General features: G+C 45.0%; 1 protein-coding gene across 1 annotated transcript in view; it reads left to right on the top strand.

Moving 5' to 3' along the window:
• Positions 1 to 1,072: 1,072 nt before the first annotated feature.
• Positions 1,073 to 27,538, top strand: part of LOC102532340 (antigen WC1.1-like) — a 60,824-nt gene continuing 34,358 nt past the window's right edge. Inside the window, exons 1-9 of the mRNA XM_072954630.1 lie at positions 1,073 to 1,189; positions 8,104 to 8,424; positions 10,556 to 10,864; positions 10,957 to 11,274; positions 14,318 to 14,410; positions 14,486 to 14,800; positions 15,783 to 16,097; positions 22,545 to 22,586; positions 22,678 to 22,992. Of these exons, the coding sequence (XP_072810731.1) occupies positions 1,105 to 1,189; positions 8,104 to 8,424; positions 10,556 to 10,864; positions 10,957 to 11,274; positions 14,318 to 14,410; positions 14,486 to 14,800; positions 15,783 to 16,097; positions 22,545 to 22,586; positions 22,678 to 22,992 (2,113 nt within the window). The 5' untranslated portion in view covers positions 1,073 to 1,104. The remainder of the gene's footprint in view (positions 1,190 to 8,103; positions 8,425 to 10,555; positions 10,865 to 10,956; positions 11,275 to 14,317; positions 14,411 to 14,485; positions 14,801 to 15,782; positions 16,098 to 22,544; positions 22,587 to 22,677; positions 22,993 to 27,538) is intronic.

The following is a 27,538-nucleotide window of genomic DNA, read 5'->3' as shown; positions in this document are numbered from 1 at the left end:
AGTGAGCATTCGTAGCTTGTGAGCACTTTTTTATTTCCACCTCCCCTTGCTCCTTTCTCTGGTGTGAGTGACAGTAAAAGCATTAAAAATGAAAAGAGAATGAGTACATTTATTAGGGAGAGCAAAGTTAAGAAAGATTTGGCGTTAAATTTCTAGTTATATCAAGCTATGAATTAGGAGAGATTCCAGAAGAGTGGAAGGGTGGATACAGGAATAAAATTTACAAGTGCGTCACCCAAATGGCTCTGGCCCCTGAGCCCCAGCCCGGCCCCCAAGGCAGGACCACTGGCCTGGGCAGCTGCAGAGAGGAGAAGAGATCGGGTCTGAAAATACTCTGAGACTCCACCCCCTTCTCACCCGGGAGAGGGAGCATGTACTCCCGGGACATGTGAGTGCTGGACAGAGTGGTCCTACGAGCTGAGTAGATCCCCGATGGGGAAACGTTATGTTCTGTCAAAGCCCCTTGTTCTCTTGAGCCCCTCTATTCCCCAGGACCCAGTCTCCAGATCATTCTGAGAAGTGGGGAAGGACCAACACCCTCACCTGCCCAACGTGGTGGTTCCCACCTCATCCCCTCCATGTTCACCTGTGATCTCCTGTGCTCCTGGTCCTCATTTTCTGCTGGCCTGATAATTATTCTTGTATTTCAAGCCTTCGTGTGCTTCTCTGGCTATGAGCTCAGTCACAGGGACAAACAGTGGTTAATTCTGCAGGCAACTGATCCCTGCACCCTGACCCCGGGACGTCTCACATCCGCGGCGATCCGCCAGGATGATCGGGCTGGAGAAAGGCACTCTTGCTTGTTGATGCAGCTTTTGTAAACCAGTTCCGGTCCCCGGTGCTGGTTCTCAGGGACCTACAGAAGCGTAAGGGCAAAGGACCCTGCTGCTCTTATAAGGAGATGTTGAAGAGTCAGAAGCTGATTGGTGTTCGAGCTTCAGACAGTGGCAGATGAAGCCTCCGATAGCATCTGAAATGGTAAAATGAGCCTCTATTGGCTGTCAGGAGGGAGGATGTGAGGGGACGGGTCTATATAGACCTGTGTCAGTGCCCTGATGCCTCCTCGCAGGGGTGTTTTGCAGCTGGGACTGTGCTGTTGATGACATGGCGGTCAAGATGGCTCTGAATGGATATCTCTTCCTTCAGGGACTCTGTTTTGTCCTCCTCAGCATCGTGGTCGGGGGTCAAGGTAAGTGCCGTCCCCCTTTCCTGGGTCAACAGCAGGGGGTGGACACCTTGGTGAAGGGAGGGGTCCCTGGAGCTGTAGACCGAGTGTTCTTGACCAAGAAGGCACCACGCTGACTGTGCATATTAGTTCCTCTCCCGTGGAGGGTTGACTGGTCGTAGCAGCAGGTTATACAGAGAAATGAATTTGGTCTGGACTGAGGTGGGTCAGTTTCAGTCCCCTCCACTGTGTCCCTTGTTTTCAGGGAGCATCTGCTGAGTCCCTGTGGCCCCCAGTGTGTGAAGGTCCAGCGAGTGACCTCAGCTGGGACTCTGGGCTGTTCCCCACACACTCCTGCTGTGTAGAGGACTGCCCTGTGGGATTTCCAAGTTTTGTGCATTTGTGCTCCCTTAGGCTCTGTGCTTGTGCGTGTGTGTGTGTGTCTGTGTCTGTGTGTAGGGTGTGTGAGGTGTGTGAGAGGAACGGGGCTGCCGAGAAGGGACTGAGTCAGTTGGTCTGTGAGACACCCGGAGCCCCCACAGTTGGGTATCATGTCAGCTGCACGTACCCAGATCGTAGATAATCTTGCACCTGCCTGCCCCTCTCTGGTTCCTCTCCTTCACCCCCACGGCCTCCCCTCTGCTTGTCGAATGCCTGCCCAGCACTGGCTCTGGGAGGGGGTCCTGCCTCCCAGCCTCACTTACTCCTTCCAGGGTCCCTTGTAGGTCAGAGGACCCTGCAGCCAATGGTGGGGACGTCTTGTTTATAGTGATTAGCTGATGCACAACCCCACTTATGTACAGTTCTCGAGTCCCTGCCTCGGTGCCCAGGGACTGTGTCCTGCTCTGCCTGACCGGTCCTTTCCACTCCCTGGGATCCATAGTGAGGCCTGTAGGTGCATGTCCTCCCATGCCCTGTTTTTTCTCTCCTTGTGAGTGAGTTTCCACTGAGGGAGAGGACAGCAGGCATCCGGGTTAGTGCTGCTGAAAATCTAGTCTTCAGCCTGGAGGACGCAGCTCTTCCAGGTTTGGGTGTTGGAGCAGCTGAGACCACATAGACACTGTCTCCTCTCAGTGCTCATTGTCGTCCCCTTAAACCTCAGTTCTCTTGGTCCCATAATTCTGCTTCGGAAACCCCATCCCCCCAAGTCTGTGCTCCGGCAGTGTTGACCAGATGCTCGTGAAGATTACCATCCTGATGGCTCTCACGTGCAGAGGTGGGTTTTGGTCGCATGAGATGGGGGGGGGGATGAGCATTCTGATACTAAGTCCCTGCCTCTTCCTCGGAAAACTGTAGGCAGTTTCCGCAGCAGTTCCTTGAGGAGCAGGAACATTTCACTGAAGCCAGCATTGTGTTCATTGTCTTCGACACAACACTGTTCAGATTTATTCTACCAAAAATTTATTCTGCTGCTTCATATAACATGGACTTGCTCCTTGTGAGATGTCGTCCTCGTCTCTCTGAACATTGGATGATCTGGAGTGGGCGCACATGACAGGGGTCTCCACCTTGGAACCCACGATGGGCACTGGCAAAAAATTACCCCTCCAAGCACAATGTGCACCATTAGACACAATAACATTGACCCTCAACATTAGAGAATTCAGGATATATTATTTTTTAACTGGTTTCTAAAATCAATAATGTATATGGACCTTTTTCTATACCACTAACTATTCTTGTGAACACTAATCATTTTACTGCAGTATACAAAAATATAGGATATCACAGGGATAATAATGAAATTTTTAGTTGTCTCAAATATTTAGTTTCATGACTGAAAGTCAACATGCTCAGCTTATCACCTGTGTTTGGCATTTATTTGTTTTCAGTGTTTTTGCTGTTATGGAAAAAGCTGCTCTGAACTTCCCTGTAGTTAAATGTAAGCAACACCCACGAGTGTTTCTCTTAATCACATTCTAAGATCGGAATTACTGGTTTATAGGCTAGGAATACTTTCAAGGCTTTTGACCCAGAGACTAATGTCTGTGAGAAATGTTTGCACTGAATTTTATTAGCTCTATTCTGTATCAGAATGTTAGTTTCCACATACCTTTCCCAACTTCGTCTTTTTATCAAGTTTTTGCACCTTGGTAGTTTTGCAGGCAAAAGCTGGCATATATTAGCCAATTTAATCCTTCATTTGTAAATGACTTGCTCATGACATTCGTCCTTTTTAACTGGGGATGTTTGTCATTCTTGTCATGATTCCTATTGCGGCTCCTTCTACTATGACTGCTGCTGCCCGACCCCCAGACCCCACACCGCATTCCCTCACGCGGGCTCATCTCAGCGCCCAGCAAGGCTACAAGGCAGAATATATTTATTTCAAAAAGCAGATCAGAAAACTGAGGCAAAGCAAAGTGAAATCCCTTGCCTAAGGTGAGACAGGTGGAAGCAGTAGAGGCAAGGTTTGAACCCAGGCAGTTTGGGTCCAGACTCCTTGTCCCTGTGAACAGTTCCATCTTCTAGGCTGACACTGTTTCCTTCAGCTGTTTGGTTTCATTTTACCTTTTCTCTGTTTTTAGATCCATGGAAGTTTCTAATATTAACCGTCTATAAAAATTTCCCTTTTATGTTTCTGCTTTCGAAGCGTCATTAAGAATATTCTTTTCCATTTCAAGTTTAAATAAATGCTTGTATATTACAATACTAACATATATATTATTACAATACTAACAACTGTGTAAGTTATTTCATATAGGATATGAAGTTATATCTAATTTTACTTTGTTTTTACTATGTAATTCCTGACTTTTGTCTTTTTCTTTTCTCACTGATTTCAATGCCACATAAAGAAACATGCTAAATGACACCATGGCATTTACCTTACCTGCTTTTTGGAATTTATTTAGACTTTCATTCCACAAGTGTTTATTGATTTACGGATAGCTTCGTAGGGTATTGAATTCATAGCCTTTGCAGTTCACTAGGTGCCGAGGCCCCAGTGGTGATGAGTGAAGCGCTCCCTGGCCTGTAAAGCTAGTGAGGCTGGGCACCAAGACAAGAATTTGGAATAAACTCTGACAAGTGCCATCAGCAGGGACACCAGCAGCGTTTCTGAATCTAGCTGGGAGAAGCCGAGAAGGCTTCCTTAAAGAAGTTTAATTTAAGCGGAGGCCATGCATTCTGGAAATGAAGTTGTTTACTATTTACAATGTATGGTATCGTTAATAGCGTCTAATATATAAACCCATGTTTGCATACATGCTTCCTATAGGTCACTTTTATATAACATGATTTATTTTAAATAGTTTCTTTCAATAATCAAATGCTGAGACATATATACTAAGCCCCCATAACTATTATTCTGTCATTTTTTCCCTTGTATTTGCAAAAGCTTTGTCCTATGTATTTTTTTTCTATTTTTCCAGCTTTATTGAGATACAATTTATGTATGATATTGTGTAAGGCGCATAATGTGATGATTTGAAACACATATATATTATGAAATGATATTTAGCATATCACATAGTTTACTTTTTGTGTGAGTTATGAGAACTTTTCAGATTGACTTTATTAGTAACATTCAAGTATAGAATCCGGTATTACCAATGTCACAAATACATTACAACCCCAGAACTTATTTATGTTATAAGTAGAACTTAGTACTCTTTTACTACTTTCACCCATTTTCCCCGCCACCAACCCTGACCAGGCACCAGCCATATACTCTTTGTTCTATGAGTTCGGCTTTTTTTGGATTCCACACAGAGATAAGGGAGATCAGGCAGTATTTGTTTTTTTCTGTCTTACTTATTTCATTTAGCATAAGGCCCTCAAGGACCATCCATGTTATCCCAAAGGCAGAATTTCCTTCATTTTTATGACTGAATAATTACTCCACTGTGTATATCCATACCACCTGCGCCTGTGTATACCTGTATCTAAATCTATAGATATACCTAGAAATCTCTCTCTATACATCAAGTATTTACCACATTTTCTTTATCCTTATAATTGTCAATGAGCACTTAGGTTGTTTCCATTTCTTGGCTATTGTGAATAATGCTGCCGACCATGGGGGTGCAGGTTTCTCTTCAAGATCATGATTTCATTTTTTAAGGTATATACCCGACATGGAAGTTCTGGATCAGATGGTCGTTTTATTTTTTATTTTTTGAGAAATGTCCATACTGTTTTCCACAGAGGCTGCACCAACTTATATTACAAATTTCCCCTTTTCTCCACATGCTTGCCAACCACTGTTATCTGTTGTCTTTTTGACAAGAGCTATCGTAAGAGGTGTGAGGTGATAGCTTGTGATTTTGATTTGCTTTTCCCTGATAGTGATGTTGAGCGTGTTTTCATGTACCTGTTGGCCACTTGTTTTTCTTCTTTGGGAACAATGTGTATTTATATCCTTTGCCTATTTTAAAATCAGATTATCTGTGGTTTTGTGTCTGTGTGTGTGTGTTTTTGCCATTGACTCGTGAGTTTCTCATATATATCGGATATTAACCACTCTCAGACATGTAATTTGTAAGTAGTTTTTTCCATTCCATAGGTTGTCTTTTTATTTTGTGGATAGTTCCTTTTGCTCCACAGGAATTGTTTAGTTTGATGTGGTCTCACTGTTTATTTTGACTTTGTTGCTTTTGCTTTAGGTGTCATATCCAAAAAATTATTGACAAGACCCACGTGAAGAAATTTTTTTCCTAAGAGTTTTATGGTTTCAGGTCTTACAAGGATTCGAGTCTTTAGTGCATTTTGAGTTAACTTCAGGAGTAGTGTAAGATAGGGGTTCCAGTTGCATTCTTTTGCACGTAAATATCCAGTTTTCCCAACACCATTGATTGGAAAGACTCTCTTTCTTCATTGAGTATTCTTGGCTTGCTAGTCAGACATTAGTTGACCATATATGCACGGGTTAATTTCTGAGCCCTCATTCTCTGCTGTTGGTCTGTGTGTCTATCTTCATATCATTGCTCCATGGTTTGATTACAATAGTCATGGCGTATAGTTAGGAATCACAAATCCAGCTTGGTTTTTGTTGTTGTTGTTTTCTCAAACATTGCCTTGACTATGTGAGGTCTTTCGTGGTTTGCAATGAATTTTAGTACTTTTTTTCTATTTCTGTGGAAAAGCCATTGGTCTTGATAGGAATTACATTGAACTTACAGATGGCTTTGGGTGGGATGCACATTTTAACAATATTAAATCTTCTAATTCATGAACATGGGATAGCTTTCCATTGATTTCTGTCTTCCTCAACTTCTTTCATTAGTCTTATACTTTTTATAAGATCTTTCACCTGTTGTAAAATTATTAAGTATTTTATTGCTCTTGATATAATTTTAATGAGATTATCCTCTTAATTTTTTTCCAATGTTTCACTGTTAATGTATAGAAGTGAAAATGGTTTCTGTACATTGATTTTGTCTCGTGTGACTTTGCTTACTTTGTTTATTCGTTCTAACAGTTTTTTCCTATTGGTTTTAGTATCAACGTTTTCTACATATATAGCATCATGTCATCTACAGAGACAATTTTAATTCTTCTCTTCCAATTAGGATGTTTTTATTTATTTTTTTACTTAATTGCTCTGGCTGGGACTTCCCATACTATGAGAATGGAGTAAGAGTAGACACACTTGTCTCATTTCTGATGTTAGAGAGAAAGCTTTCAAGCTTTCACTGTTGAGTGTGATGTTAACTCTGAGCTTCTCATAGATGGTCTATGTTATGCTGAGAAATATTCTTTCTATATCTAAGTTTTTGAGAGGTTTTTAAATTTAAGGATATTAAAATTTGTCAGATATTTTTCCCTGCATCTATTGAGATGATCATGAATTTTATCTTTCATTCACATTAATATAGTGTATCTCATATATTGATTTGCATGTTTAAGCATCCTTGCATCCTAAGAATTAATCTTATTTGATCATGGTGTTTAGTCCTTTTAATGTGGTGTTGAATTCAGTTGGGAAAATGTGTTGAGAATATTTGCATTTATATTCATCAAAGACATTGGCTTATAACTTTCTTTTCTTGGAGTGTCCTTACATAGCTTTTGTCTCAGGTTAATGCTGGCCATGTAAAATTACTTTGGATGTGTCCCTTGTTCAGTTTTTTGGAATAGTTTACAAAGGACAAGCATTATTTCCTCTTAAATATTTGGTAGAATTCACCAATGGAAACATCTGTTCCTGGCCTTTCCTTTGGGAGATGTTTAAGTATTGATTCAATCTCTTTTCTCAGTATTGATGTTTTTCAGTTTGCTGAGGCCTCCCTCAGTCCCTTGTCATGCGGGTCTCTCCACACCCAGCTGACAACATGGTAGCTGGCTTCATCAGAGCAAGAGAGAGCAAGATAGGGCAACAAGGGAGAAACCAGAGTCGTCTTAAAAGCTAATCTCTTAAAGTGACAACTCGTTACTTTTGCCAAATCCCATTTGTTAGATGCATGTTATGAGGTACAGTCAAGTGTGGGGGGTCACACAGGGACATGAATATGCTGTTGAAGGCATCGTAGGGACTTTTTAGAGGCTGCTTATCACAGTCCTCTGTTCCTAAGCTAGATGAGAGTGCCCCTTATAGGATAGAGAAGGAGAGGGGAGGTTTCTCCCTGGCATCAAGGGCTGTGAGCTGTAACTGAGATGGCGGTCTGGGCCCCTGGTGGTCTTGGGCATGTCTCCTGGGAGGGCAGCATCCAGAGTCCTCTGATGGCCTGTCCTTGGTGGTGTCCCTGGAGCTGGGCTCTACAGGGTTAAGAGAAATAATTGAGTGCATCCCTTCCCAGCCCCGTGTTCAATGATGCCACACTGGTAGCTTAGAATTGAGCACTGTGGGAATATTTGCACCATAGAAATTAACAAATCCTATAGAGCAGGCATTTTTTTTCCCTTCAGAGAGCTCAATTTTTAGTACTTGTACCACCACATTGTCTCCTAAAAATCTCTCCTGTGTCTTGTGTTCTGTGTCCATGTCTCTCTTGCAGCTCTGGAGCTGAGGCTGATGGATGGAGGCCACCGCTGCAAGGGGAGAGTGGAAGTGAAGTACCAAGGAAGATGGGGCACTGTGGACACATACCTCTGGGACTTGCTGGATGCAGCTGTGGTGTGCAGACAGCTGGAATGTGGAGATGCTATTGATGCTCCCACAGGGTCATATTTTGGACCAGGGGTTGGCCCCATTTGGCTTTTCAATGTTTCCTGTGAAGGGACAGAGTCAGCTCTCCATGACTGTTCTAAATATCCTATAAAAGACTACACTAGTGATGGCTTTGACCATAATTGGGACTCTGGAGTAGTCTGCTCAGGTAAGGCCTATCCTGTCTGGGAGGGGACCCCCGCAGGAGGAGCCTCAGTCTCATTCCCAGAATAATTGTGAGCCTTTAAGCACACTTTGGTGAAAACTCCAGTAACACAGTGCTTTCTTGAGCATTAGGTGCTCAAGGCAGCATAAGGGCTGCTTGGCCCTGGGCAGTAAAGGCCCCAGACCTATGGATCCCTGGGCCCTCAGGGCTCTGTCATATGTCGTAGGAGACAGGCAGCTGAGGTCAAATGATTCACACAGGTACAACTGCTGAGCTGGACCTCTGTGACTTAGTTCCATCATGGGAGCTGTTTTGTGTTCGTTTATGAGATGGTCGGTCAGGTGCAGGTACATGAGAGGGGCAGCAAGCACAGTGTATTGTACTCATGGGTCCTAGAGAGACAGAGTCACCACATGTCGTAAGGGGGATACGTAGGGGAGGTGCCAATGGGGCAGACTCAGCCAAGCACGGGGTCCAAAACAGAGGGTGAAGACCTGTGAACAAGAGCCAATATTGGGTGTCAGGGTGGAGTTATACACGCAAAAGTGGTTCAGGGGTTACACTGGAGCATCACTAGGTCACAGCCAGGTGTGCACAAGACAGGTGATATGTCGTGGGGGTTAGTCTTTGCACATTGCTGCTCCTGGTCACCTGGGTGTGGTGCTCACATCCTGTTTGTGGGGATGTTCAGGCAGCAGGAAAATATAAAGTTCTAGACTTACAGTGCAGTAGCTGGAGCAAAGCAAGTACTAACTGCAGTGAGGACAAGAGAACTGAAAAGTGACTCAGAAGAAGTGCTCAGTCCTGTCTAAGTGTGTCTGACCGGAGCCAAGGTGGAGGCAGTAAAGACAGCAGTGAACCTAGAGTGTGAGTGGGTGGTCAGAGAATTTTCCAGAGATGTGTCCAGTTGGTATTACAAAGATGGATGAGATGTCCAAGTCATGAATCCCATCAGAACATCTGGAATGGAGGAAGAGATCAGGTATCATAGTGAATGCCCTAATGCTTGTGGTTGGGCCCTAGAATAGGACCATGTAATCTGATGGGATGATGGGATGGGGGAGCCTGAAGAACATTTGCAATAAGCCCTTAGCAGCCAGTGCCAATCAGCTCTTTTGTGTTCTGTCGGGGACGATCATCAGAAAAGTGCTCTTTTGCAGTCTCACTTTCCGCAGACCTTTGATAATACTCATTTAGGGTCCTAAGAAAATAATGACTTTCATTTTGAAGCTAGTTTATTGAGGTGTGATTGACATACAGAAAGCTGCACCTATTTAATGTTTACAACAACTGCTAGGTTATCAAGAGAAATGACTAGGACAACCCCGTCTCTCTCCTGTGGCTCTCTGAGCTTTCTCAGCACAATTTGACAGATTCATCTTTTTCCCCTTTTAGGTCACCTAAGAAATTCATGGGAACGTTTTGCCACCAAAATTTATCAGAAAAATAAAACTTGATACAATAAAAGTGGATTGGTTACAATGTGTGTATTTTTTCGCTTAAGCTGTCATCTGTCTGCAGGTCGAATTGCACTCACGGATCCAGCCCTGGGGATTTTCTCTACCTTAAGTCACTGGAGGATTGGCTCTTGGGAGAGAAATCTGATCAGAATATTAACCCCATGAGACTCAGGATGGTTTTCTAACTTTGTCTGGATGATGGGTCTCTACTGTCACAGCCCAGGTCCCTGTGGGTTGATTCTATTCTTCATATTTCTGTACTCAAGTTTGAGTGTGCACGTGTTTATGCATTACTGACGTGGGCTCTGTAGGCGCACATTTCCAAGCAATGCTCTGAAATGTATGTTCCTGTTATTCAGTCATTCTGGATGACCTGTCTTGAGCCCTGTAGTTTCCAGACCCCTAGATAAGGGATTCACATTTCTAACCAATCTCATTATATTTGTTCTTGGGATTCAGCCATTCCAAACTGCCACTTCAAATTCTTCTGGATTTCTCTACAGAAACTGTCTTGTGAAATGCGGTTATAACACTAAATGACAAATTCCCTCTCCATGCCCCGCTTTTGGAGAAAAAAAGCTGTTGCTTCCATGCCATTTCCTGTGACATCTTTTTTCCCCAATTGCCAAGAAGATCATGAACACTTACTGGGTTTATTTGCTTGTTTCTCTTAGGATTTGTGCGTCTGGTTGGAGGGCATGGACCCTGCTCAGGACAAGTAGAAGTGCATTCTGGAAAAGAGTGGACTCCAGTGTCTGACGGGAACTTTACCTTCCTCACAGCCCAGGTCATCTGTGCAGAGCTGGGCTGTGGCAAGGCTGTGTCTGTCCTGGGACACGTGCCATTCAGAAGGTCAGGTGGTCAAATCTGGGCTGAGGAGTTCAGGTGTACCGGGGAAGAGCCTGAGCTCTGGTCCTGCCCCAGGGTGCCCTGTCCAGGAGGAACCTGCCGCCACAGCGGAGCTGTTCAAGCTGTCTGTTCAGGTGAGATGCGGATCAGGACTCTAATCTCCCTGCACACCCTGGTCAGGTAAGAAAAACATGAGAGTTTGCTGAGCTCCTGTCTTTTCTACCAGCATACACAGAAGTGCGGCTCATGAGCAACGGCACGTCTCAGTGTGAGGGACAAGTGCAGATGCATATTTCTGGAGGATGGAGAGCGCTCTGTGCATCCCACTGGACCATGGCCAACGCCCATGTTGTCTGTCGTCAGCTTGGCTGTGGAGTCGCCACCTCCACCTCCAGAGGACCATACTTCGTTGAAGGAAGCGATCTGATCTGGAAAGCCCGATTTCACTGCTCGGGGGCTGAGTCCTTCTTGTGGAATTGCCCTGTGACTGCCCTGGGTGCTCCTGACTGTGCCCACGGAAACACAGCCTCTGTGATCTGCTCAGGTGAGAGAGAGGGAGGGGCTGACTGGTACTCAGGATGCTCCTTGTGGAAAAAGTCCCCAAGAGCAGAGAATGAGGGAAAATGGCTTCAGAAGTTAAATATTTCATGATGAAATATGTTTTTTCTCATCATTTATTCATTTTTTGAGATGAGGTCGAGAAGCATTAAGGGGAATAATATTTTAAAAATAAACATAAGTATTTAAGTATAATCACAGACAACAAAGGATATGCATTCAGTGTACACCTCAGTGAAGGGTTTTTTTCCGGTTCTGAATCATTTGAGAATTAGTATACACATCAGATTCCTTTACTAGGTACCTCAGCATATATTTCTTAAGTATAAAGATATTCATTAAAATATAGGAAATTTCAATCTCATGCAATATTATTAAGTGTTTAGCTTGAAATACATCTGAGATTAAGGTTGGTTGCTTTTTGTGTTTTTACAGTAGAAAGATTAAATTATAAATTCAATATTTTTAATAAATCAAGATTATTTAGATTTTCTATTCATTCTGGTGTCATTTCCTGTGGTGCTATTCAAAGAATTTCTCCACTTTTTGCTAAATGTTGAAAGGTTTTGGCAAAGGGGAAGTGACACCAGCATCATGGTGGTGTAAGATGTGCCTCCTTTTTGCCCTTCTTTTTACCAACGAATTAACCATACGTCCATGATTAAAAGTGCCTCTGTGAAAGTTGTGGGATGCAATATCTTATAACAAGAAACAGTTGGATGGTCAACAGGCAACATGCAGAACGGGAGAAAATATGTGTAAAAGCTATATAAGATCAGGGATTAATACCCAAAATATATTAAAAAAAAAACTCTACAACTCAATAGCAGAAACCCAAACAATCTGTCTGAAATTGAGCAGAGGAACTGATTAAAGATTTTTCAAAGAAGACATTCAAATGGCCAACAGATGCATGAAGGGTGCTCAACATCACCAGTCATCAGGGAGATGCAAACCATAACCATAATGAGATGTTACCTTATAGCGTTTAGAGAGACTATCATCCAGAAGACGAGATACACACGCAGGTGAGGAAATGTGGACAAGTGAAGCCTGTGCTCTCTTGGTGGGAATGTAAATTGATTCAACCACTACGGAAAACAGTATGGAGTTTCCTCCAAAATTAAAAAATAGAGCATTCCTAATTCTGGGTGTGGACTTCAGGAAATGAATATAGGATATTGAAAATATGGCTGCACTCCCATGTTCATTGCAGCAGTATTGACAATAGCCAAGATACAGAAACAAGTCACGTGTCCTTCAACACATAAACGAATAAAGAACATGTGATACACACACACACACACACACACACACACACAGACACACACACAGAGTAACATTATGCAACCACGAGAAAGAGGAGACTTCTGCCATTGGTGACAACATGGATGGACCTTGACAGCATTGTGTTTGTAAGGTAGATTATACGGAGAAAGAAGAACATTGTGTATCATTTTTATGTGGAATCTTAAAAAGCCTTACTTGTAGAAACAGAGAGTAGAATGGTGGTCACCATGGACTGGGAGGTGGGGGAATAAGGATTTGTTAGAGGGTACAGAATTGGAAGATGAATAGATTCTGGCGATCTAAGGTGTAGTATAGTGATTGCAGTCAACAATACTGAATTATAAACTTCAAAATGGCTAAAAGAGTAGCTCTTAAATGTTCTCATTGTGAAAAAGAAAGCATAATTATGTGATGTGACAGAGGTGTTAGCCAAAGCTACACTGGTAATAGTATTACAATATATAAACGTATCAAATTAAAAATATGCTCTGGGGAAAAAAAACCAAAAGCCCTGGCAAAAGATTATTCATAATATCCTCTTAACCTCTTTTTAATGTGTATATGTAGGGTAGTAATAGATCTTTTTTGCTTCTTTTCTTCCGTTTTGGAGGGGTAATTAGGTTTTAATGTATTTCTTAACTATTTATTTTTATTCTGGAAATATTGGGGATTGAACCCAGGACCCCGTTCATGCTACGCATGTGCTCTACCGCTGAGCTATACCCTCCCTCCCTTTGTTTTCTTTTCCCCCTTGTTGAATGATGAATTTTATGTCTTTTCAGAAAAATGAGGCTTAAATGATTTTTTCTGTGTCTTTGCCTTATATTTGATTGATTTTTATAATTATATCTATTATTGGTCTACTTTCTATGGGTCAGATTTGATGTGCATTGTCTTTGTTTATAGTTACTTTTTTTTCACTTTTTTTATTGAAGTGCAGTCAATTACAATGTGTCACTTTCTGGTGTACAGCACAATGTCCCAGTCGTGCACATACATGCATGTATCCGTTTTCATATTTTTTTCATTAAAGGTTATTACACGATATTGAACAGAGTTCCCTGTGCTATACTGGAGAAATTTTTTTAATAGCTGGGTATGTTTGATTGACATACATTGTAGATGAAAAATTGCAGAACTTCTTCAGACAGGATCTTACTTGCTGCCTCCAGGCACCTGATTTAGGAGATGCTCACTTCATATAAAAGAAAGTGAAGTAGTTAGAGCCGGCATCCGTCCCTGTGAGGAACAGTCTATTTCCGGTTCACTCTTCCTTCTGTGATGCAAGTGTTCCCGTTAACAGGGCTCCTCCTCTTTGCTGGACCCTGAATGACGCTTTGTGCTCCCCGAGCTCTGAGAGTCTGCAGAGTCTCTGATGAGCTTCTCAGAGACTCACCTTTTAGAGGTCAATTGACAAAGGCCTCAGAAGAGGTGGCTCACCTCTGCCTTCCACATCGGAGAGCATGGGTCCAAATACTTTCACCGCCTTGGGAGCTCTCAGCACTGCCCCAAATATTGATACTTTCTCGGTTTTGTAAACTCATTCTTCGTGAAATACTTGGCTTAAAACAGAAATTCTGGCACCGTCAGAAGCAGAACGCTCCATAGAGAAGGTGAACTCTAAATAGGGTAACTTCACTGCTGTGTTACAGCTTTCATCTCAGACCTGATCAGCAGGTCATTATTCGGTTTAATTCAATTTCTTGTTCTTCAACCCGCTGATCATTGCTGTCCTGCAGGAAACCAGACCCAGGTGCTGCCCCAGTGCAACGACTCCGTGTCTGAACCGGGAGGCTCTGCAGCCTCCGAGGGGAGCCCGGCCAACTGCTCAGGTGGGGGTCCCGCAGGCCTAGAAGCCCTCCCTCCCCTGTGGAAAGGCCCCCACTGGCACGAGCCTCTCCCCGCAGACAGCAGGCGGCTCCGCCTGGCGGACGGGGGCGGCCGCTGCGCAGGCAGAGTGGAGATCCTCCACCAGGGCTCCTGGGGCACCATCTGTGATGACGGCTGGGACCTGGCCGATGCCCACGTGGTGTGCAGACAGCTGGGCTGCGGACAAGCCGTGGATGCCTCGGCCTTGGCTCGCTTCGGGGCGGGATCCGGGCCCATCTGGCTGGACGAGCTGAACTGCACGGGGAAGGAGCCGCACGTGTGGAGGTGCCCTTCGCGGGGCTGGGGGCGGCACGACTGCAGGCACAAGGAGGACGCGGGGGTCGTCTGCTCAGGTCTGCGCGGCGCTGGGCCGCGGGCGGGGGGCCGGGGGCGCGGGCCCTGGGGGTCGGGGGTCTGAGCCCTGAGGGAGAGCTGCTGGCAGGGCCAGAGGAGGAAGCCCCTTCCCTGGAGCCCGTCTTTCCAGTCTGTCTTTACTCTCCAGTAAGTTCTGGAGACCCTACTGGTATTGTAATGACACCATGGACTGAGTAGTTAAAAAATGAGGGGTCTATTATTTCACCGTTCTGCAGGTTAGAAGTCTGACAGGGGTCTTGGTGGGATGACGTCAAGGTGTCCACAGGGCTGCATTCTACCTGGAGCCTTTGGGGAGAATTCCTCAGCCTTTTCTAGTTTCTAAAGGCGGCATGAATTCCTTGGCTCAGAGCTCCTTCTCTTTTTCTTCAGACAGACAACCTTGTCTCCACCGATCATTCTTCCATGTCTCATCTCCCTCTAATCACAGTCAGGGAAAGGATTCCAATTGTAAGGGTAGTGGATGGGAAAGTGCCATTAGACTGGGTTCACGTGTTAATCCACAATATCCCAGCTTAATCTAACCATCCCATGGTCCTTGACTTAATCATATGTGTAAAATCCCTTTTGCCAGTTATGGTAGCATTTTCACAGATTCCAGGGACTGGGATGTGGACGTCTCTGGGGGGGTCCACCCTTCTGCCTGCCTCCCTACTATCCACATCCCTTTCACATACTCTTCCACGGGTTTTTCAGGAAGTGGAATTCAGCTCCCCCTCCCTGCAGGGTACCCAGATGAGTGTTCCTCTCAGCCCATTTTCCATCACATCATTGTGGTAGAAATAGACAGGCAGACAGAAATGGACTAACTCAGGTAAAAGGGAGACCAATTTCAGTCTTGTCACCTAGTGAGTGTCTCCTCAGCAGGGTCAGGGATGAGTGTTGACAATTTCTGGGAGAGAGGAGCACCCAGATCGTTGAGTGGAGTGTCAACTGTGCCCTGTTTCCCCCTTTCAATTTCAGAGTTCCTGGCCCTGAGGATGGTGAGCGAGGACCAGGAGTGTGCCGGGTGGCTGGAAGTCTTCTACAACGGGACCTGGGGCAGTGTCTGCCGCAGCCCCATGGAAGAGCTCACCTTGTCCATCATCTGCAGCCAGCTTGGCTGTGGGGACAGTGGAACCCTGAACCCTTCTGTTGCTTTTAGGGAAGGTGCTAGACCCCAGTGGGTAGATTTAATCCAGTGTCGGAGAACTGATACCTCTCTCTGGGAGTGTCCTTCTGACCCTTGGACATACAATTCCTGTTCTCCAAAGGAGGAAGCTTACGTCTCCTGTGCAGGTGACTTACTGCCTGTTTCTATGTCCCACCAGTTTTTGTAGGATGTTGCTAATGAGATTTTATATTTTCAAATCTAAGTGATGACTTTAAGTTGCATGTACAAAATGAAGTGTGGATAAAGATTATCTAATCCATATTGTTTCAAAGGATAAAGTAAAAAAAACCTACGCTGACACCAGTTTATGTGAAACATACCAGGGAGATTGGGCTGAACTGTGGGAAGCATGAATAATACTCAGACTTTCCAAGCAACTGTTAAATAACTAGGAGTAGTTATTGATATGCCCAATACCTTAACGTAGGTAGGGACAGAGCAGAGAATCAGTCCTGATTGCTCTGTCTCGTAAACGCTGGGTGTTTGACTCTGAATTGCATCTACACCAGCTAGACTGACTCTCAAGACAGTTTGCTGGTAGATTGCAATTGCGTGTCTTGTAGGTAAAAATCTATATTCCAGGCAAGAGGACAGAGAAGAGAAAAGACATAGTCTCTGTTTCCATGACACTTATAATCCATTGTGGAAATCTCCCGTTAGACAGGAATTTCAAGATTCGTGAAGAATGAGAAAGTGCTATGGAAGTGTGTGATTGGGGCAAAAGTAGAAATCATGCTTACCTGGAGAACTGAAGGATGAGTAAGGGTTTCTTAAAGGAAGAAGTGGAGAGATGTTTTTGGTCCATGTAAGCCCTGCTGTGGGAGGAAACATGGTGTCTTAGAGGTACTGAGAAAATTGCATCCTGGCCAGAGCAGAAAGAGGGTGAGAGGCTGTGCTGCAGGATTCCCGTGGAGTGATGAGCAGAGCCAGACACCTCTGGGAGGCAGGACCCAAGAAAACCATCCCGTTAAAGAGGAATTTGTTTATCCTCTTGGCTGGGACATCATGTAGAACCTCTGAGAGGTCAATGGGCTCAAGTTGCCATATCTTCCTGCTTGAATTTATCTCTTCTAAGACGCCCTCAGAATCCCAGTGTCCTTGGCTGAACCTTCATCCTCTGGGCTTTTCTTCCACTACCGTGCACTCATCTGTCCGCCTCATCTTACTCACCCACAGTGTTCTGCAGAGTTTGTTGGAATTTGGATCCCATCATCCTCAAATTCCCTTATAGCCTCAGTGGTCCCTTCTCTCTCATGTTCTGATCAAAACCTGATTTTTCTCCTGAAAACACTGACTTTTGTATTGACTGGAGGCTGTGTGTTTCTCTTTTCACACACTTTTGTCTGGAGTGCGACTTGGAGTAGGGAGCTCCTTGTCCCGAGGTGAATTTCAACAATTCCTCTCCTGTTTCTTCTCAACCTGCAGCTCATCCAGCAGCTGCAGCTCCAGGCTCACCAGGTTCTTCATCGACGTCTTATTCCTGGAACCATTAGTAGTTACTCGACACCCTTAAACAGAACTGAGACAAATCTCCACCTCATTGTTTGTTGTTTTTATTCTTACTGGGTTGCACCTCCTGTGTTCAGCCCTTATGTCTTAGACGTTCTCAGGGCTCAGTGTCAGACTCTTTACTCGTTTTTATCTATACTCCCTCCCTATGGCCCATGCCCTAAACGATATGTGTACACTGACAAGTCTCAGATATACGCCTCTGCAACTGACGTCGGCCCTTATCTCCAAACTCATATATTCCATGGCTACCTGACATCTCCAGCTGAATATCAATAGACCACTCAGATTTAGTCTGGAACAGAATGTTGATTCTACCTTAGCAACATCTGCTGCTAACTTTCCTCCACTATTATTCTCCCCTCTAAAGTTAATGTCACTACCGTTACTCAGTTCCTTAAGCTCAACGTACAGGAGTCAACCTTTATCTCTCCTGTTCCCTCACCCTCTGCTTTCAGTGTAGCAGCACGTTCTGTTGGCTCTATCCTCAAATATATCCTTAGTCCTTCTGTTCCTTCTATGCTCACTATCATCTTGGTCTGGGAAAGATGATCTCTGTCCGGATTATTCCAACAGTTTCTGGCAGTCATGTAGGTCCATTCTTCCCCTTCCTTAATATATTCTTTCTCTGTCAGGTAGAGAGCGATTTTTAAAATGACTTTGTATCCTGTTTCTTGCCAGTAAGCCCCCAGAAGCTTCCTACTCAACTCAAGATCAAACTCCAATTTTTCCTACTGTTTGACAAAAGCCTACAATGTCTGTCCCCTACCAAGCACTCAGTCCTCCTCTGCTCTTAACTCTTCCTTCAGTCGTCGTGCATATTGACCTTCTTTGTGTCCACAGAATAGGCAGAATGGGCAGTAAGGGAAGGTGTCGCCATCATTTAACGCCTCAGTATCCTCTTACCAGACTGTTGGTGTGTCCATCTTACGACCTCGCACCAGCTGTTCTGTCTGCTTTGCTTGCCTGTCAACTTCTCATCATTCATTTGTCACTTTCAATATCGTCTCCTTGCTGAGGCCCTTATATCCACCTAACTGCTGTTACCTCTCCCTAGACTCTTTATGACATACCCCTGACACTCCATGGTTATCCCTGAGCACATGGATTGCTTTTCTCAGTCCCTCTTGTAGGGTTCCAATTCCCCTGCCCAGACTAATTTGCATTTTACAGCGCATTTTAATGCTTTTCATAGTTTATTACTATGTGAAATGACCTTTTTCATATTTATTATCCATGTCTCTTATTTTTTTGTAAAATACCATGTCCTAAAGGATTTTGACTGGCTGACTGGGGTATTCACCACTATATATCCATTGCTGTGACAGTACCTGGCATTACAGTAGATAATAAACAGTCATTGAATGAATGAATAACCGTTTTTATTGTGTGGTCCAAACTAAAAGTATTTTCATGAGGGTGTAATTAAAACTAATTGAAAGGTTTTTAGGCTGTGAGTTAAATTAAGCAGTTTTGCATTAAGAAGCTATCTCTTGAGTACAGTATAAATTAAGGGTTATTGCAAGAGAAATGCAGATTGTATAATGGTGACTTGGGATATCTTGGAGGAGTCAAGGGTGACTGCTAGAAGGGTGGTAGTGCCTGTTCTTAATACAGGAAATGCAGAAGCTCATGGAAAGGATCCCATGGACTCAGTTTTGGGTACATTACATTCCAAGTAGATGAGACACTTAAGTGGAGATGTCATTAGGCATTTAGAACTATGCCATTTGAGTTTTGAAAGGAAATCCAGTTGGGAGACATACATTTGGGAGTTATCATAGAGGTGTTTAGATAGGGATACATGAGATCATTGGAAAAATAAACCCTTTAAGACAGAATCCAATGAACACTAACTTTTGAAAGCTAGGTAGTACAGTGCATGAACTGGCAGGGAGTCCAGTGAAGAGCAGAGGAAAACTAACCCAGGCAATGCTGTGTTTGGATGTCAGCTTCAAAAACATTTTCAAGGAAAGTGGGTGGGCATATGTGTTAAGTTCTACTGTGGCAGTAAGTAAATGAGAACGGAAAAGTGCCCAGTAGATTTAGCTCTTTGTTTGTCCTTGAATGTCCTAATGAGAACACTTTTGAGAATGGGAGTGGAAATCAAAAATAAAAGTATAAAAAATAAGGTAATGGTGAAAAATACACACATCTTCTTTGAGAAATAGTGAAGGGCAAAGAATGAAAAGTAAAATGCAGGAGTGTTGTATCCAATGTTGGGAGTAAATTTGTTTTAATTACCAGGTTGATCAATTCATTGATGCACCGTAGGGTGAACCTCCTTTAAAAGGGATGCTGGCACATTTCATCATGTAAGTGCATTGTGTCCAAGTGCAAAGCAACTGGAAACTGTGTCAGAGGGAGTCTGTAATCAGACCAGTTAGCATGAATTCCAGAGTAGGTGTAGACGGATTATTGACCTCAGGCTTTGAAGGACTTTCCCACAGAAGAGGGAGGAGACTTGCCAGAGCTTCTCCGGAGGCAGGACCCTGATGATGGATGGAGGTTAGAAATCTGTGCTCTTCCTCGGTACAAGTAGCCTAAGGGAATGTCACCCCTGTGATGATCCCCAAGGAAAAGAACAATACTGCCAGATGAAAGAAGACTGGGGGCATGAAGGGATGGCCAGGCCTTATGTCCCCTTTTGCCTGCCTCTGTGTCTCTTCCCTGCAGCGGGCAGACTTCCTCCTGCTAGACTTGTGCCATGCTTGGCACTACGGATGTTGTGTCCTTTGCACTAGTTTGTTTTATGCTGAGAGAGAGACCAGGTCCTTTCTCTTTCACCTAAATTACAAAGACATTCCTAGCTTATTGTAAATAGAGAAGACATATAAAACATAAAAAGATAAATGAATCACATCTCATGAGCTCTTGTCCATCTATATCCTCCTGATGCAAACAAGATGAATGGACTGATATATGCTATTCTTCAAATTCCTCCACCTTCATATAAACATATGTAAACTCATATGCCCATAAAAGAGTTCATGTTGAACTTGTATTATTATTTACTTTTACAAGGTTGGAGTTATATTATCCACATTATTGTTCAATTTGCTATTTATCACTTGAATCTCATGGATATTCCTCCAGGTAGCGCTAACTCATTTGTAAAGCAATGGCTTAATATCTCATTCATGAGAGGTTGGTACTCCAGTTCATAGGACCATTTGCCCATTTATTGGCAATTTGATTGCTTTTAACTTTCCCCCCTCTACAAATAATTCTGTAGTAAGGATTTTTGTACATGTATCGCTATACGCCATTGACTTTACTACTTAAGCTTACTGCAAATGTTGGTATTATTAGATCAAAAGATATATATATATACACACACACACGCAGGCACATGTCCATGTACACATGTGCATAGATAGAAACACAGACAAATTTTAATAGATATTGTCCAATGACTTTCTAGGACTCATCATTTCCAGTTGTCTTCCTATCTAGACTGAATATGCTGGGATTTCTCAATAACTTGACTATTATCTAAAGCCAGACCATATAGAAATGCCAAGACCAATAAGCTTACAAAAGCCCACAGGTCTCATCCTGAGACACTTGAAGGTGGACGTAAGGAGGACAAAGGCTTTGCTGCTGGTTTCTTTCTCCCTTCCTTCCTTCCTTCCCTCCTTCTTTGCTTCCCTTCATCCTTTCCTTCCTTCCTTCTTTTGCAGTTTCCCAGTGTTTTCCCTTTGTTCAACGTTTTGTCCCCCATTCTTTGTGTCTCTGTCTCCCTCCTTCTCTCCCTGTTTCTCTTCGTCACCCCAACACATACACACACCTCATTCAGGTTTACGCTGGATGATATGCTGGGCGTTGTCTGAAATCCGCAGCAGAGGTGGAGGGTGGTAATAGATATTTCAAAGGTAGAATCTCCCTCCCTTCCTGGCATCTCTTTCCTCATCCCTGTTTCTGGGTCCTGTGGAAGGTTGAAGGGATATTAAACTCTAAGACCTTATGTGGATCATAATTTCCTAAAGTCAAACGCGATGAATTGAGAGGTAGTGAGTTCTCCAATCCTGAAAGTGAACAAACCCCACAGAACAGGTCCTGCCAGGGTTTCTGGACATGTCTCACTGCTTCGGGCAGAGGAGGTCTGATGGGGTGACACGGAAAGGATAAGCCAATTCTGACATTTCATCGCAAATATGGTGTATATGTGTGTGTTCTTGCATTGTTTTGAATTTATATTTATTTCCTTCGTCTTCTATACGTTTATGTAGTTTTTTGGTCCTTTGTTTTGTCTCTGTGTCCTCTTAGCACAGTGTTTCTCAGTGTGTTTATCTGAGACTCATTGACACTCCCTAGCTACTTGTCTACTTATCTATTGTCCCTTAAAATAAAGGAAAACTATCTTTTTCTTTTTTAAAAAAACTGTCCTCTCCCTGTATTAATCTCTTTGCCTGCCCATATGTCATACTGAAAAACAGATAAGAAATGTGTAGAGTCTGTTATATAATTTCCCTCTAAAATGTATAAATGTATTATTGAATGTAAACTAATCTGTGATTCTGGACTCATTATTTTTTAAAATATCTCTTCTCTGTTACCACAAACCATCGATATTAATTTGTATTTCCTTTATTATCTTACTGATGAGCAAGAATTTAAAGGAATTACATGCCACTGGACTTTATTTATCTATTTGTTCACTCAGTAAACATCAAGCCTCTATCACAGTCGTTAGAGAAGTTTCTCCATACGTACTTGAATGAGTGCGTACGCAGTGCAGGGCACGGTCCTAACAGCAGAAACACAAGGTGAACAAGATATGAAGGTCCTCCTTCGAGGGGGGCTTTCATTTAGGGGTTTGTGTGAGTTTGTGTAGATGTCTGTGTTTGTATTTGTTGTGGGGTGTGGAGAGTGATAAACAACAGATAAAGTCATTTCAGCTGGTGATAAGATCCAGGGAATGTCTCAGCCCAGTAGATGATGAAGCCTGTGTTTTAACTCATCCTTTGAACCGAGCCAAGGACGCTGGATAATCTTGTTTGGGGATGAGAACACCCCCAGCTGTCCCTGATTCAGTGCTTCCCCATTGTTTGCTTCCGCAGGAAGGAGAAACCAGAGCTGTCCAAGTGCTGCACCTTGCACAGGTACGTCAGCCTCTCCCACTGCCCCTGTGGCTCCCAGGGGCTCCTGCCTCCCCACCACGGGCAGTAACAGGAGGGGCTGCTGTCCTTGCAGACAAAGAGAAGCTCCGACTCCGGGGAGGAGGCTCCCAGTGCTCAGGGCGTGTGGAGGTTTGGCACAGCGGCTCTTGGGGCACAGTGTGTGATGACTCCTGGAGCCTGGCAGAGGCCGAGGTGGTGTGTCAGCAGCTGGGCTGTGGCCACGCCCTGGAAGCCCTGGGAAGTGCAGCGTTTGGCCCCGGGAACGGGAGCATCTGGCTGGATGAGGTGCAGTGCAGGGGCAGCGAGCCCTCCCTGTGGGCCTGTGCTGCGGAGTCCTGGGGGCAGAACGACTGCAAGCACGAGGAGGACGCCGGGGTGAGGTGCTCTGGTGAGTGGAGCAGCGTGGGGTCCGCTCCGGTTGAGGAGGGGCAGCAACGGGACAATGGGCTTGGCTGCGGTAGGATGCGGACTTTGTGTCCAGAAAGCATCCTGATGCTATAGCTCTGGATGTAGGACAGGGGGGCTGGGGGGACTCAATATGGATGTTGTGGTAACTGAGGGATGATCTCAGGGCTCAGGAAGGAAACGTGGGCTGCCCTGCATTCTGTCCAGTCCCTGTGCTGCAAACCCCTCTTTTTCTCTCCAGGTGAGAGGACTGCTTTGCCCCCCGCTACAGCAGGTACGGTGCCACGGTCCCCGGGCGGGGAGAACATTCCGATTCCTGGGACCTGTTCTGTGGTCTCTGCCAGAATCAGCCAGCTCAGGAGAGGACAGGTCCTGAGGAACCTCTGGCTGGTGGCGGGGAAGCAGGGCACTTTCCCAGGGAACCTGCCTTGGTTCACAGTGCCAGAAGTTTCTCATGTCCCCATGGGCCAGGGGAGGCTGATTACTGTGCTGCAGAATCCAAGGTTTTATTACTTTCCCGTGACTGTTGCTCTTCAAAAGTAAGATGCCAGTCCCTGGGCTTGTTTGATGCTCTGGTCTCGTGAAGCCCAAAGAGAGGAGTTAATTGTGAGCCTGGTGCTCAGAAGCTGTCTCAGTGGAAGCTCCCTGATCATCTGCAGCTCTCCCTTGGGACACACCAGCAGGAGTGGAGTTGAATTATCTCAGGAGAAGACCTGGGGAAGCCGAGTCACAGTCAGTCTGGTTAAGTCTGAGGCTGGGACTTGACTGTGTGGAGCTCTCTGGAAACGCTGACCTCGGAAGGTTCTCTGTGCCCGTGTCTTTCTCCGAACGCTCTTGCTTTTTCCCCCTTAGGGACCAGACCACGCTCCAATCCGATCCCTGGCATCTTCTCCCTGCCTGGGATCCTCTGCCTCATCCTGGGCGCCCTCCTCTTCCTGGTCCTCGTCATCCTGGTGACTCAGCTGCTCAGTTGGAGAGCGGAGCGCAGAGGTGGGTGCAGTGGGTAGAGGGCAACATGGGAAGTGTGTGGAGGCGGGAAGCGGGGTCAGGTGACACAAGGGGAAAAGTGGGCAAGGTCTCTGTTCTTACCCCTATTCGTCTGCAAAACTCCTTCTGCTCCATGTGAAACCCTAAGGGCTGAATACACAGGTTCTTAGGACTGAGGTATGGACACTCATAAGTCATGGCTCTCATGTGAGACAAGGAAGAGTGGAGGCTGAGCTGTGGATCCAGGGCCAGGGGAGGGCAGAAGGTGCAGACGGGCATGGTGTGTGAGGTGTGAGATACACAGAGGTGCTGGCAGCCCTGAGGGTCTCCCAACGTGTGTGCGGCGGGAAGATGAAGGACTAGCCTGTTGGCTCAGGGTGTCTGGGGAGGCATGTCTGACCTGCTGGAGGTTTTCTCAGCCTTATCCAGGGTCAAAGGCGCTGTCCATGAGGCTGTGTACGAGGAGATTGATTACCTTGCAACGACGAAGGAGGATCTGCTGCGCAGCTCGGGTGTGTGCCTCTGTTTGCCCCTCCCGGGACCCCTGGTTGTCAGCCACCCACTGGCTGTGAGGCATCTTCCCAGCACCCACATTCCCCACGTCTGCCCCAGACACACAGAGGCAGCCCCTCCAAAGGCCACAGGACGGGCCTCTCAGAGCCCCTGTGCACTGTGTGCCTCCCCAACCCTGTGGGCGCCATGACGGCCCCAGCATGCCTTCTCAGCCTTAGCACTGGTCCGGTGGGTGTGGGAAGGATTGTTCTGTTCTTTGTGATGTTTTTCTCCACTTAGGGTTCCTGTCAGATGACTCAGTGTCTCAACTGCCCTATTACACCGAGGAAGGTGCGGAGGACAGTGACCATAAATCCACTCCAGGTAGTAGAGGTGGACGTGCCTTGGCTGGGTAGAGGGGGCAGGTGACGTCCCCTCACAGAGATGAGACCCAGTGGGAACAGGCTTCCTCTGACTGGGATTGGCGGGAGCTGTTGTCTCCTGAGGGGTCCACGCTCCCCCCATTCTGGGGCTGTTGTGCGATGCCTCACGTTGGGGCTGGGCTCTCTGTGTCCAGAATCACCCTCACTCAGTCACAGCCTGCATATGTTGTTTTGAGAAATAACAGCATGAAAGCATAATTCATCAAAAGATTTTAGTAAGAATCATTGGCATAAGAATTTCTTTGAGATCTGTAGTTTTAATAAGAAGTATTGAGCTAATGGTATAACTTTTTGTTTCGTGGACACTTCAAAATAAAATATGGCCTTAGAAAACCTGCTGAGACAAGGAGTGATTTGTGCCTCCATGGAGCAGTTCAGAAACTCTGGTTCAGAAGAGATTTCAGGTGTTTCCCAGGACAACCCATTTATGTTGGTTTCCCTTGACCCCCTTGTCTGCCCTTAGAGCCCCCGGATCAGAGGACCGAGGCCCCTGGTGAGGGTTATGATGATGCTGAAGAGGTACCACTGCCTGAGGCTCCCCCTGCCTCTCGGATGAGCGAGGGGGAGGTGCCCCCAGAGGAGGAGACTGGGATGAGGGCCTCGCAGACAGGTGAGTGGGTCAGCTGATCTCCTGTAGTGTTTGCTCTGTGTCCGGGAAAGGGTGAATCTGAGCTCCTCAATGCCCAGCCTTCCTGGAGATTCCAAATTTGCATGAGCTCCTACGTTTGATAGCATCACCTCGAACATACGCCTCTCTGTAATGCCGTCAGGCTCCTTGGGAGGGAGGAATCAGTCTTTATTCTTGGCATTTATGTCTCCATAAGGAGTGGCATAAATTTGTCACTTTATCCTTGATGTGCCTGCCTTAAGACTTGTAGATTTATTGAGCATATTTACCCAATTATTAAAGGGGAGTAACTGTTGTGATAACATCTCTGTGCTGTCTCATACATGCCAGGTAGTTAGAGATTTAGAAAGCGTATTGCAGAATTGGGATTTGTGAGGGATTTTGATCATTTCAGATGCACTGTGAACACATGTTAGCACTACTCTGCACAACGTCGGTGCTGTATGGAGGCCTTAAAGATTAAAGACATGGTGGTGGATCATAGACTTAGAATTTGTGACAGCTAAGGGCGAATCAGCTCCAGACATGTCAGTGGTCAGGAGAAGGCACTCATTCTCCAGAACAGAGTATTTCTCCATGTGAGGGCCCATGTGGTTCTTGGGGAGGGGAAACTGGTGATGCATGCTATGATTGTATTTGTGGGCGTTTGGGAACACAGGTGAAGGCAACTAAGAGCACATTTGGATTGTCAATGCGGAACAGACATTTTTCTAGTCTTCTGTCTCCCTCTCATTATGACTTCAGACCTGTCAGTTGGGAAATAAGAAAATTTCAGATTCCTTTTTATGTGTGCCACCATTCTTGGGCCATGTGCTTGCTGAGTGTGTAAGCCAGGAAACAGGTCTTCCCACAGCTCCTGTGTTTGACCATAGTTCTCCTGGGATTCAGGCATTCCCAGATAAGCTGAGGCCGCAGACCCACATAGGCTGGATCCTGATAGGAGAGCCCTGATATTTCCTGCCTGTAATGAATATGAAGTAGCCTGAGCCTCCCTGAGTGAACTGGGTCCCCAGGGATCTTATGTCATCACCACTTACTTGACTTGCTTCTGCCACAGGGCATAGCCCAGTGTCCCTTTGTCACAGTTCTAATCAAACTTGTCTTTACTGTTTCAGACTCTTCTCTGAACTTTCCTAGAGAGGCAGCTGATCCTGGGAAAGGAAAAGAGAGCCCCTGGCTGGATCAGTGGGAAAAGGGGGACCCTGGGTATGACGACGTGGAACTGAGTGTCCCTGGAACACCCAGCGTGGCTTTCCCATGATGCTGTGTTAATATGAGATGAGGGCTCTGACATTCTAACTGCCTGTATTTCAGTAGAGCTGTGTTGACCTATCATTGCATTATAAGGAAACTGCTTAGAGTATATATTCTGAATAAAGTACTTTTCCCCTCTGTTGATAATTTAACGTTTCTTGTCAAGTGGTCTTAGAAGATTGGTCCTCAAAGGAAATAGAAGGTGAGTGAACTGACCTGTTTTCTCACCTCCCCCAAAGGCCAATGAAGGCATGACTCTGCCCAGGCCCCAAAATGCTCCGGGTCACTCTTGCTTAGACAAAGGACTCCAAACTTGGTGCACACTCACACCCTCATCCTAATAAAATGAACTCATGAAAAATACCCAGTCTTGACCATTTATGTGCGCTCATGAGCACTTACATTATCAAGGACTAATGCCAATGATTAGATGAGTCTAATCATGTAGGTCCTACAATTTAGATTAAAAGAAGCCATTTTAATTTGGGGTTTATCAGTTTTTACACTTTGTTAGTCATGTTGGTAGAAGACTTATGCCATTAACTTCCATTGTCTGGTTAGCCACAGTCCATAAATCAGTCCAGGTTTATTTGTTATTATCGATTTTGATGAAGGGTTATTTGCTGACAAAATATGTTTACTATTTATTTTTTTTAATTTTATTGATTTATTTGTTTGGTAAACAACGTTTATTCTAGGAAGAGCAACTCATTGAGAGATAAAAC

The sequence above is a fragment of the Vicugna pacos genome, chromosome 34 (genome assembly GCF_048564905.1).
Source record: "Vicugna pacos chromosome 34, VicPac4, whole genome shotgun sequence".
NCBI lineage: Eukaryota > Metazoa > Chordata > Mammalia > Artiodactyla > Camelidae > Vicugna > Vicugna pacos.
Note: the sequence above shows the minus strand (reverse complement) of the source record. Positions and strands in the feature narration are given on the sequence as shown.